This window comes from Rattus norvegicus, chromosome 2 (assembly GCF_036323735.1).
Source record: "Rattus norvegicus strain BN/NHsdMcwi chromosome 2, GRCr8, whole genome shotgun sequence".
Classification (NCBI taxonomy): domain Eukaryota; kingdom Metazoa; phylum Chordata; class Mammalia; order Rodentia; family Muridae; genus Rattus; species Rattus norvegicus.
Genome location: NC_086020.1, coordinates 53,297,019 through 53,309,843, shown reverse-complemented (window position 1 = coordinate 53,309,843; position 12,825 = coordinate 53,297,019). Strand labels below are relative to the sequence as shown.

Below are 12,825 nucleotides of genomic sequence, written 5' to 3'. Positions count from 1 at the left end.
ACATAACTTCTTATACATCTGACATTAGAAATGAAATAGTTCAAAATTTCAATTTTTTTTATTTTAAAAAGTGCATATACACACGAACACTAAAATTTACAAGCTGAGCAAAATCCAATCAAAGTGAAATCAGTTCTGAACGATCATTCTATAGAAGTAACATTTGCAATTTCTTGGGTTAGCAATTCCATACTAGTAATTTGAAACATCCTTAAGATTTTGTAATACTGCCATTTTTCACTTTCTAGTGAGTGACAGAAGATAGTCAATATCCTGAAGGACTTCAGAAGTTCTTTTCAATGCTACTGATACACTCTCTTCATTAGTTGCTTCTGGCAAGGTTTCTGAAGATCCTGGTTTACAGTGATCAGAAGAACACTGTTCATTTTTCTTGCCAGAAGTCAGGTTGAGGACACCACTGTTTTCCAGCAGCCCTGAATGACTTGGTTAAGGTGCTTTCCCCCACATCTTTCATAACATGATTTGCTTTTCAGAAAGCTTGGCTTTGGTATGAAAATATTACTTCTCAGGTGCAAGGACTATCTATTGAATTCATGATAGCATTGGGACTTCAGAGTTTATGGAGTCTACCCCTTACGGATGAGGAAACCAGTCACAGTGCAGGCAAAGTGGGAAATTAAGTGTGTCTAGATGGCAACTTAGTAGGAAATTAAACCTCAGTAATATTTCTTAGCCTATATTTGTTAAGAAAATAAAAAGGGAAAGGGTAAGATGATAGAGTTACAATGAATGTAATGCGATTTTTTTTAAATTAAGAAAAATACAGAATAAAAGAAAATTTGATTTCTCTTATTATTTTAGTAAGGTTATATAACTATTTTTTCCCAACTGAAACAATGTTTCCTGGAGGGGAAAAGGGAGTTTACAAACAAGACTCAGAAATAGGTAAAACACATAGTGCCCAGGAAGTGTATGAATTTTACAAGGCTCTGGAAGTTCCTAAAAGTTACAAAATTCACAAGGTCCTGTGCCAAGGCCATATAAGTACTAACAGTTGCTGGGGAGAGGTGACTTTCAGTAGTTGAACTACTTGTAGGTTCCCTGAGATGCAGTTTTATGAGTTGTCAGACATCCTTGGCTTTTCGGGGATTGCTGTCTTTGATTCATCATGCTTCTATAAAAATTCCCTCAACCATATTCCTCTAAGTAATACTAGGAAGTGCATTAGTTCACTATGTTAGACTTGGGGGTCTTTTTTGGTCTATTGTTGGTCTTATATGTGGCGAATAAATAAAGGATCATATTTCCCCAAGAAAAGTCATATAACAGTAAGATTACAGAAAATAAAATGACAAATTCAGATGAAAGGGTTCAAAATAAAGTTACAAACATATTTTCAACAGCTATAATTAAATTATAATTACATGAGAGAAAATGTCTCCAAAAGAGACTTTAATCCTAGCTCACCACTCCTTACCCAATTCAAACATAAAAGTATGTTAACATAACAAGAAAATATCTTAGAGATCATCTGACTTAACAAAACACAGCAACATGATGTATGGACTCATTAGTCATAAAGTACAGTCATTACTCTGCCCAGACGGAAACAGAGTATTTCTGAAGGATAACCAACACATTTCTGTAAAAGGATACAGTTAAATTTCTGTATTTTCTCAAGCTCAGAAGCAACAGACCTGTGGAAGATTAAGGATGACAAGGGATTACGAGCTCACACCAACCACGCATAACAGAAAGAGGCAAAGGTCAACAAGGATGAGGGTTGAACAGAAAACTGCAGCAGAGCCCTTACCGTGAATGTCATACCTTGTCTTCCCCAAGTCAGAACACAACACTATACAAATACCAGATCCTGACTACCTCTGAAAAATTAATGAGGGCATTGTCTAAAACAAATTTATTTAAGTTACTTAAATAAATTAAGTTACCTTTATTTAAGTTACTGAGAAGTTTAATCAATAAGCAAAACAAAACAAAAAACTGAAATGCCACTTAGAGAGTTACTTCCTGTGTGATCTCTTTTCTTCCTTCAAAGCACTCAGTGGAGAGCTCTTGGATGAAACAGAGGATTGGGGAGGTGTCTGGGAAGAGAAGCTGTCCCTCATTGCTTTCACCCGGCTGCTGTCACCAACTCCACTGTCACTTTTGTTTTTTTGAGACAGGGTCTTAGTACAGCTGACCTGGAACTCATTATGTAGACCAGGTTATCCTGAAACTCACAGAGATCTGCCTGCCTCTGCGTTCCACGTGATAGTATTAAAGGCTTGTGTCACTATGCTGGGCTTCATTTCTTGGTATAGGAACAGTAACCTCTTTTAGTTTTTATGTAAACAAGATAGCATTTAAAAAAAAAAACACTCATCACTTGAGCGGAGGTTAGTGATCAGTTTTATAATCATAAGCAACTTCCCTTCTTCCTAGCTGCTTTGAGGAACTTCTTTGCTGTGAAACAGGCTATAGATGAAGGATGATACGTCTGCAAGGTCAGATCCTGAGATGTCTGGCATACTAAATCACACCTGTTTTCATTTGGTTTATTCTAACAAGGATTCACTGAGGCAAAGGATATAAACCAGGTTTAATGTGTGTGTGTTTCTGTATGTGCCTTATCCTGGTATATTATGCTAGGATGCCTTACAACTTCCTTTTAAGAGCTCATAAATTAGGATTGTGCTATAGGTCAGCAGTGGAATATTTTCCTAATACACATGATACCCTGGATCTGATCCCAGAAGGAGGTTACTCAAAAGAAGTTCCTGGTTAAGAACATAGACAGCTCTTGTGAAGGATCTGAGCTTCATTCCCAGCGCCCATGTTAAGAGCTCACGACCGCCTGAACTCCCTCTCTGGGAGGTCTCATGGCTCTGGCTTTCCCAGGTGACCTGCACTCATGTGTATACACACATAGGCACACAAATATACACATAATTAAGAATAAATCTTAAAAATAAGTATATTCCTCCGCTGCTCTTGGTATCCTTTTCCAGTCTGCTGAGATTTTACTCAGTGGTAACAGTTGTACCAATGACCTTCCAATTATTTTTCCATTTGTGAACTTGTGTTTTCATCCCATGTGAACTTCTTTATTTATTATAAGGTCAGTCTTCATCCATCAAAGCTTGTATCCTGGCAAATACTATCGCTCTTGAGAATCTATGTTCTCACTGTCTCCAGAGGCCAAAAGGCTCTTTTGTAAGTTACGATTTATTTTATGTGCACCGTGTGAGTGCTTGTTGTCTGTGGAGAGCAGAAGGGGATGCATTAGGCCCCAGGATCTGGAGTTACGGAGCCTGTGACCTGCCATGCATGTGCTGGGACTGGAAACTGGCCAAGAACAGCCAGTTCTCTCAACTGAGCTTTCTCCAGCCCTGAATGTTCCTTTCTCTCTGCTCAAGTGACTCTCTAAGTCTGATGCCCCTCACCATTCGTGTGGAACCTGGGCCTAGTCTCCTGAGGGATTAAAATACTTGCTTACTTTCTAATTTGCTAATTAATTTGGGACAAGAACTAAATATGACAGAAATAGTTAGAAAGTCAATTTTTAAAAATCACATGTTACTTAGTATTGCATTTTCTTTAATAATACTAACATTTCCACAAAACTTCAATTTATCACAGATAAGGAAATAAAATTTTCAATGCAGAGTTTTCTGTATATAAGAGTATTTTTAAGAAGCAAGTTCAAGCTGATATTACTACAAAACATTTTATGAGTTGAATTATGTTTAAAAGCAAAAGGTTTTTTGGGTAAAAAGAGCTTCAGGGTTTCCCATTTGCTACTTAAAAAATACTGTTTTTACATTTATTCACTGTGTGTGCACACGTGTTTGTGTGTGTTGAGTGAGTGCGTGCCTGCATGTGTGTTCAGAGGATAACTTTGGCTTTACACGGTTCCGAGGACTGAACTTAGGACATCGGCCTAAGGAGTAAACCTTTGCCTACTGAACCATCTTAGCGGCCCCTTGTGTCTTGGTCACTGTTCTATTCCTCTGAAGAGACACCATGACCCAGGCGGACCTCGTGAAACAAAGCATTTAATTGCGGGCTTCCTTGTGGCTTCAGAGGCTTGGTCCATTGTCATCATGGCAGGGAACATGGCAGCACACAAGGACATGACACTGGAGCGACAGCTACATCCACAGAGAGAAAGAAAAGGTGGGCCTGGTATGGGCTTTTGAAAACTCAACATTTACGCCTAGTGACACACTTCCTCCAACAAGGCCACGCCTCTTCGTCTGTCAGATCCTTCGAATAGTGCTACTCCCAGGTAAATAAGCAATCAACACATGAGCCTACGTGGCCATTCTTATGCAAACCATCACACTGCCTTTTAAGTACTGGCTCCTATTCACAGGCTAAGTTTATAAGAAATATAAATACCAATTTTCCTCGGGAACAGGTGAGAGACGTGGGGACACGTGTCTTGAACTAGTCTGCGTTAGTCTTCTGCACCATGTTACTACTGAAGTCACATATCTGGAAAGAACACATTACAAATATTTGATAGGAAAGCCCATTAATATATATAATTAATATGTGCAATAATGTAAATGAATCACCATAAAACAATATTTGGGTTCTAACTTATATGTAGTCACAAATGACCCTGAACTCCTGATCCTTCTGACTTGTGTTGGAATTACAGGGCGTGTCACCACACCCAGCTTTAAGGTTTTTTTTAATTAATTTCCCCCCACCTTGTACGCTGCGGATGGAACCAGATCCTGGCCTATGCTGAGCAAATGCTCTACTGGCTAAACTCCTAGCCGGAATTCGTATGCTCTCTACAAATACATAAGAAACGAAAAAAAGTTAATATGACAGTTTGGAAAAAAGGATAAAGTTCTAAATGAGGCCATAAAATTTTCTTAATTATATTTACTAGACACAGATGAGGCAACCTATTTTTTACACTATTCATAAAGAATAAAATAATTTTACCTATATTTAAAATATAAAGAAAACATCTAAATTAAAACACAGAAGGAATACTTGCACTTCATTTAAAGCTCAAATGTAAAACGTGTTAACTTTTTTTAGTTTTCAAAATAAAGTGAAATTCCTTAAGCTTGCTATGAAAATGTATTTACATAGTCTATGGAAGCATTTGCCTACTAAAATTTAAACATGGAAATGTCCATTAGAGCATATACACATATATACAAGTATAGACAGACAGATACAGACACAGACACAGACACAGACACAGACACAGACACACACACACACACACACACACACACACACACGCACGCATACACAAAAACATATGATGAAATGTACCTTAAGGAAACAAGTTTAAAAACCGAATGCCCTGAAATGACAGGTCTGAACAATCATTAAAACATCTGCTATCTTCTTGAGAGAAATTGTTTAAAATAGCAACTAAATGTTGGAGCATTTGGACCAAAATAAGGCCATTCACTAAAAAGACAAATTCAAGATGTTAAACAGGCAGTCTGTGGGCGCTGACAGGTCAGTTTGCTGTCGTGTCACGACTCCTACAGACAGAGCCACATTAACTGAAGGTTATATTCCTAAAAACTTTAAGTATCACCTCACTCAGTAATAACCATCAGCTAGTTTTTAACCACAGAAACATACAACTTCATTTGTGATCAATTGTAAACTACCTTTCTTTCAGTTTTGTTGAGGAGTTAGTAGAATAACTGGCGAGCACAACTGATCACACTTTACTCTCCACAGCAAGTCAGACAGTTTGAAACATTATTTTGAAAAAATCACTTGGATGCAAACAAATGTTTCAAGCTGACTTGATTTATTTCATCATATTAAATTTCAGTATACCTGAAAATTCTGAAATCTAGAAAAACTAAATTTACATAAAAGATTTAAATTTGATTTACACTCCACCAGTTAAAACATGAAGATAAAATTGCTCTCCGTACCTTTCATACACTCCAGGGTGCTCGGTTTGAATTAACTGATCCTGTCCATCAGGAAAAGTTAATCTGCACCAGCGTAAGCGGAGACCTTGATCTACCTTAAGAAGCAAAAGAGGAGGCACGTTTTATCATCCTAAAAGTAAAATCTAAAACATTAGCAACCTATTAAATATAAAGGAGTAGATAAATCATTAAAATTTTATTTTGTGACTTTACACACTGTACTTTAAATGGCTTATGGTATGTGTGAGTCATCACCACACAGATAGTTATCAGAGAGTAAGAATGCTGATCTTTCTTGTTATAATGTGTACACACACACACACAACTACTTGTTATTCTTTTCTAATTTTTTGCTAGGAAATTCACTGAGGTTCATAAAGTCTTCTGACAAGATTTTTTATTTAAAAAGTTTGGTCCCGGGCCGGCACTCAAATGGTGGCTCACAATTGCCCAAGATCCATTCTAGGGACTCAGATATCCTCTTTTGATCCCAAGAGCTCCCACATGCACACTGCACATAAATTTACACAGGCACACATAAATACACAGAAAGAAACCTAAAAATATAATTTGAGATAATATAGTACTATTTTCTGTCCTATTTCCTGTACACAAGTAACCAATTGGGATATATTTAGACTATAAATGATAGACCATAGCTAAGAATAATGTATTATATTTAAAAAAAATCTAGACTATAGGCTCTTGAATGTTTTTGTAACAAAGAAATAATAAATATTTGAGATAACATTTATCCTAATATTAATAATATAAAATGTATGCAATAGTATATAATGTATGTATAATCTAATTCCAAAACGGTATCTCGTAGGTGACAGTACAAACGCTGTAGAGCAAATTTTATATCCGAGCGTAACATGGACTTCAGTCATGGGCAACAGCTCTCCATCCGTGGGCTGTGACCTAACAGGCTGCATATCAGATAACCTACATAGCAGGTATTTACATTATGATTCGTATCATAGCAAGATTGCAGTCATAAAGTAGCAACAAAAGTAGTGTTATGGTTACGGTCCGCACAGCATGAGGAACTGGATAAGGATCCAGTGTGAGGAAGGGTGGGGATCTCAGGCACACTTACTTGTGTCTTTTCAGCAGAGGAGCTAAGATCCCAATTCAGCGTTAGTGTGACGCCATCCAAAAAGACAGCATGGACTTTGTCATCGGAGTAGGCGAGGAATCTCCCCACGCCTGGGATGAGGGATTCCTTCAGAAGCACGGGCAGGATACTGCTAACATTTACTCCAGGTGCCTAAACCCAAGTAAACTGAGATAGCATCACACAGAGCTTTCTGTGAAAAGGACTTCAGTAAATGAACCTGAAGCAACTCAAGAGTCTTACTCAGAAGGTGAGTACAGAACTCTACCCATGTTTTATCTTTTCTCTACCTAATAAGATTAAGTTCTTATATCTCTGTAAGCTACCATTCTGCTATGAACTTTACATAGGCAAATGCATAGGCATTAGAATTATAATAGCATATAGGTCTATAACCAAATAAGTATGGATTTAGAAATCGATGTCTGAGACTCATTTCCTCTAAGGCAGGATTAGAGAATTTACATTTATAAAAATGTAAAATATGATACTATTGGTTTATATTGACAATACTTTACATAAACTCAAAGTCAAACAATTCCCACCTTTCCCCCCTCACCAGAATAAAGATTCAGCTGAGCATGGTGGCACACATCTGTAATCCCAGCACTTGGAAGGCTAAGGCAGGAGGGTCTCAAGTTTGAAGGCAGCCTGGGCTATGTAGTAAGCTCAAGGCCAGCCTGGGCTACATATCAATATTCTGCATCAAAGAGCCTAAGAGGGCAGGGTTGGGGTACAGCTTTGTGATACGAGTGTGTGACTGGCACGTTCTAAGCCCAGGTTCAAATCCCGACATGGTGGGGTGAGAGCTTACGTAGATAAAGGAAGTATCTATGACACTGAAAGTACAGCAGGGACAAAGGTGTGCCTAGGTGATAGGATATCTGTCTGCATCTGCAATGCCTGGGCTTGAAAAGTGTACAGTAGAAGCCGGGTTTCCCCATCTGTCTGTGAGGCAGGTATTCTTTCTTCCCTCCTCTCTCTCTCCATCCCTCCCTCCTTTCTTTGTTTCTACATTTTCTGAGACAGGGTTTATGTTGACTGGTTTTATGTTAACTCGACACAAGCTAGAATGATCAGAGAGAAAATGATCTTTATAAGATGTGCTTTTTCTTGATTAGTGATGGATGTGGGAGGGCCCAGCCCACTGTGTGTGAGGCTACCCCTGAGAAGGCGGTCCTAGGTTCTATAAGGAAGCAGTCTGGGCAAACCACGATGAGCAATTCCATAAGCAGGGCCTTTCCATGGCCACTGCATCCGCTTCTGCATCAGGCTCCTGCCCTGCTTGGGTTCCTGCCCTCACTGCCTTCGATGATGAACTGTTATATGGAATTATGAATGAAATAGACCCCTTCCTCCCAGGCTGTTTTTGGTCATTGTGTTTCGTCAAAGCGATAGAAACCCTAAGTCAGGGGTCCTCTGTGTAGCCCTGGCTGTCCTGGAACTTACTTGTAGACCAGGGTGGCCTTGAACTCAAGAGATCTGTCTTCCTCTGCCTCCCAAGTGCAGGGACTAAAGGTATGTACCACCACACCTGGCTCAAGGTAGGTATTTTCTTAAATAAACAAATTTACAAAGAATTTCTCACATGACTTACATGAAAGCAGTTTGAATGTACAAGTATTAATCCAAACAAGAAAACAATAATCTTGCTTTTAACGTATCATTTTCCAGGCTGGAGAGCTAGCTCAGTGGTTAAGAGCACTGACTGTTCTTCCAGAGTTCAAATCCCAGCAACCACATGGTGACTCACAGTCATTGGTAATGAGATCTGATGCCCCCTTCTGGTGTGTCTGAAGACAGCTACAGTGTACTTATACATAATAAATAAATAAGTCTTTAAAAAACAAACCATACCATTCTCCAGCAGCATACACGGTAGTTGTGGCTTAGTGAAAGCCTTATCTTGGCACAATGTTGAAGAATTCTGTGAACATGAAAAATATTCCCTAAATGTTTATAAATAATGCCATTTTCCAGTCTTTCCAAACACCCGGCTCTGTGGTGCAATGTCTTAGCAACATCCCGAATGACCTAACAGTTTAGATGACTATAGCAACTTACTTTCTCACAAAGGGTTAAGTTCCTGGATGGGAACTTACTATCACTGCCTTCTGCCCTAAACTTAGCTATACTACTTGGCCTTTTAGCAATGAAGGAACGCCATAGATAATTCTCAGGTGCTCTTTTAAAATTGTTTACATTAATTACTTGTGTGTGCACCGACGTGTGGAATGCACAGGCCCCATGGCATGAGTGTAAAGAGCTGAGGAAACTGTGGATTTGGTTCTCTCTTTCACCTTTATGTGGCCTCAACAGGTCAAACTCAGGCTACTCGACTTGCACAGCAAGTGCCTTCCTCAGCTGAGCCTTCTTACTTCTCAGATGTTCTAAAGAGGTGACAGAGCCACATGCCCAAAGGTTTAGTGTAGTCTAAAGATGGCAAAAAGCAGTCAACTATGTGTAGGAAATGAAACAGTAATTTCTGAGCCTGCTAATCTATTTGGAAATTGCTTACAGATAACTTCATAAAAAGAAATTATTTAATTCATTATTGTGCTTTCTTAATCAAAAGAATTTAAAAAGAGGTGCAATAAAGAACAACACATTCTTTGTCTTTAGTACACGCTCATAAAACTTCTTGCTTTGAAAGTAAGAAGCTGGGAAAATTTCCAATGTATCCTCAAATCTTTACCTTGACTGTATCGGCCATGAGGACACTGCACATCCAGAGAACGGCAGTCAGTCCCTCTCAGGACCTGCTCACTCCCTATATGGAAACTCCTCCATACTTAAACGTCAAAGCCAGAAATACTCTTGTAATGACACAGATCATTTTTGAATTATGAGACCAGAAAACCCGACAGGTTTGTAGCAAAGACACGCATTTCCATTGCACCACAGAGTCTTAATCTTACCAGAGGAAACACAACAAGGTATTCAGATGTATGATTTTTTATTCGGATAAATGTTATAACTTACCTGGTTGCCTGTTTAATCAGGGAACGGACAGAGTAGAGATTTCCTGGTCTGTCTGGAGGTAGGTTATTTACAGAATAAGTTTTCTCTTCTCTCTGAAAGTTTAAAACAGGCAAACAAACAAACAAACAAACAAAAAAAACTCAATAAATCTGACCCTCATTACTTAACCATTTATTCCTTGAGGTTTGTATACATGTACCTGTGGCTGTTTGTATTATATTAATTTGGGTCCCCCAAATTGTAACAATTACATAACATAATACCTTTTAAGTTACATAATTGTTAAAATTATGCTCAGCATATACCTGGGAGAAAAGATCCTTTTATAATTGGACAAAAAGGGGGAAATGTGGCTACTTGTATTATGTTAATTTGGGTCCCCCAAACTGTTTACATGAAACTCCTACACTGAAGGACCCTGCCCCTAGTTGGTTCTGATTGGTAAATAAAGTTGCTGGCAGCCAATGGCTGGGCAGCACCGACAGGGGCAGTACTTTTAGGATACCAGTCGAGGGACAGATTCTCCTGTCTGGCTCTCATCTCCCAGTAAGGACTGTAGACTCTAAGCGACAAGTTGCAAAAGCTGGGGCTGGCCCCTTCTTCCTGCCCCAGCCTATAGGTGTGGTAAGATGCCCCGGCCAGAGCTGTCAAAATGGCAGCACCACCACATCTCAGCCTGCAGCCTTCACAGGAGCTGTCTATTACGGTGCATCTCATTTCCTGCCTTAGCAGGAGCTGCCCCTTACAAGCTGTCCAAGGTGGTGACACCTTTTCTGCCTCAGCCCACTACTGCCATGAAAACCACTTCAAGAGAAGCTTGTCCAAATTGGCAGGGCCTCTTCTCCAGCCTCCCACCCCTCTCCACCCTCCAGCAGCTCCACATAAATGGTGCCTCAGCAAAAGCAAACTGCAGCTAAGAAGGACTTCCCACCCTAATCCATGGGCCGGATGCAGGGAAAAGGGGATGAAAAACCACACCAGTCCCCGAGCAGAAACCCCACCAATCCTCAAAGCTCCTCAGAGCGCCACCCCCTAAGAAACCCTACAAAAGCCCTGCCCTTTGTCCAGTTCCCTGCTGCCTACTCCCTGGTGCAGAGGGAGGTAATGCTATATAGACAGCAAATTTCCTGCACTATGTATGACTTTAGAAAGAGCTTTATATCAAAAATCTTGAGTTTTCATAGTTAGCTTACCTTTCCTGAGTTGTCTTGGCTTGAATATGTGAAATAGTTGCCAAAATGAGTTCCTTCTGACTTGAAAACCGATCCATCGCCAGGAAAAATCTCTATTGAGTTTACATTTTTATGGGTGAGCCTAATGTAGAGAAATAATCATTTTGTTTTCTAATTAAGACTAATGCATGCACAAAAACAACTATTAAGACAATAAAACCCCAAACAACAAATCAAACAAAAACAGAGCCGTGGGTAATTCTGAACTGAAGAGAAGCAGAACAAACGAAGCACCTTATGTGTTTATAAGACCAACTAAGCTCAGAGCTCTAGAATTCGGAATCCTGTCTTCATGCTCCCAGTGCCAACAACAGCGACTGGTACACAGACACCAAAGCCATGCTGACACACAGAAGCTAAGTATCAACACCTCCAGGCTCTGAGAATAAGATTATTCTTCAATGAATGTAACTAGTGTAATTAGTTTCTGGTGGCTGACATTAACTATCCATGTAAGATGTGACAATTACATGTGGCAGGCAGGTATAAGCAGAGAACTCCACATACAATTACTGAAAATTATTTTTATTGGAAATTACTTTTATTGGAACAGATACGAAAGATACGTCTTTCATATCTTGTCAGGGCCATCAAGACGGTAAAAGCACCTGCTGCCGAACCTGGTTCAATTCCTGGGACCCACGTGGTAGAAGGAGAGGTTATCCTCTGACCTCCACATGTATGCTGTAGCACACATGTGTTGCCAGCCCCAATAAAAAATAAATGCAATTTATAAAAGATGCAGTCAGAGTGGGGTTGGGGATTTAGCTCAGTGGTAGAGCGCTTGCCTAGGAAGCACAAGGCCCTGGGTTCGGTCCCCAGCTCCAAAAAAAAGAACCAAAAAAAAAAAAAAAAAAAAAAGATGCAGTCAGAGAGCGTGTGTTTTCACAAAGGACAAGAAAGCATCTGACCACCAAACCCATCAGGTCTGCTTTTCAGGGCTGGTCATGGGAATGTGACTGAATACGACTGGATCTGGCTAACACCATCCCATACCTAGACAGTAACTCGCTCTGGGAAAGGGAGAATTCAGCAGAGTAGTGCAGGCCCAGAGCAGCCAGGAAAGGAATGATTTTTCTTTGACTGAATCACCCTTAGGCTGATTCCATGCTCGCTACGTAACAAAACTAGACCTTCTCAGATCCAGAGGATAGCCTAAGCCTCTAGTACAAACTTTCCATTCAGTAGCAAGTCCGAATCTCGGTGGCTTTGTAGCTGTCATGTGGACTTGTAAACTTAGCTACCATGAGTCATAAGAGCTCTGTGCACACTAATAAACTTAGTTTTATGACCTGTAAAAGTAAAGACAACACAGGGGCCCAGTTGATGCAGCAAAACTGTCTAGAAGAATCGGTTTGCAAGTATAGCCTCCTTCCCACTGTGAGTCAAGAAGCAAACAGACCTCCCAGTGCAACATGGGAAGGAGCTTTACCTGTATGTAACACCCTTATACCACACCACCTTTATAAGCTCAGGATAGGAATACTCTTCTGCATCAGACTGTCTCTGTAGAAGTGAGTCACAGAAGTTCCACCTGCGAAAATATGAAAGCTAACTCTGCTTCTTCAAAATAACCGTCATTAAAAGTCACCAAAACAGT

General features: G+C 39.8%; 1 protein-coding gene across 2 annotated transcripts in view; it reads right to left on the bottom strand.

Annotated features, from left to right (window-relative positions):
• Positions 1-39: 39 nt before the first annotated feature.
• The window catches only part of C2h5orf34 (similar to human chromosome 5 open reading frame 34), a 22,452-nt gene continuing 9,666 nt past the window's right edge, over positions 40-12,825 (bottom strand). Inside the window, exons 5-13 of one of the 2 annotated variants that reach the window (NM_001014037.1) lie at positions 12,658-12,759; positions 11,187-11,307; positions 9,994-10,085; positions 8,869-8,938; positions 6,994-7,164; positions 5,892-5,986; positions 4,363-4,458; positions 1,618-1,658; positions 40-434 (exon numbers count right to left, since the gene is read on the bottom strand). In NM_001014037.1, the coding sequence (NP_001014059.1) occupies positions 238-434; positions 1,618-1,658; positions 4,363-4,458; positions 5,892-5,986; positions 6,994-7,164; positions 8,869-8,938; positions 9,994-10,085; positions 11,187-11,307; positions 12,658-12,759 (985 nt within the window). In that variant the 3' untranslated portion in view covers positions 40-237. Of the gene's footprint in view, positions 435-1,617; positions 1,659-2,257; positions 4,113-4,362; positions 4,459-5,891; positions 5,987-6,993; positions 7,165-8,868; positions 8,939-9,993; positions 10,086-11,186; positions 11,308-12,657; positions 12,760-12,825 lie in introns of those variants that run through there. The other variant, XM_039102254.2, reaches the window with a different exon arrangement.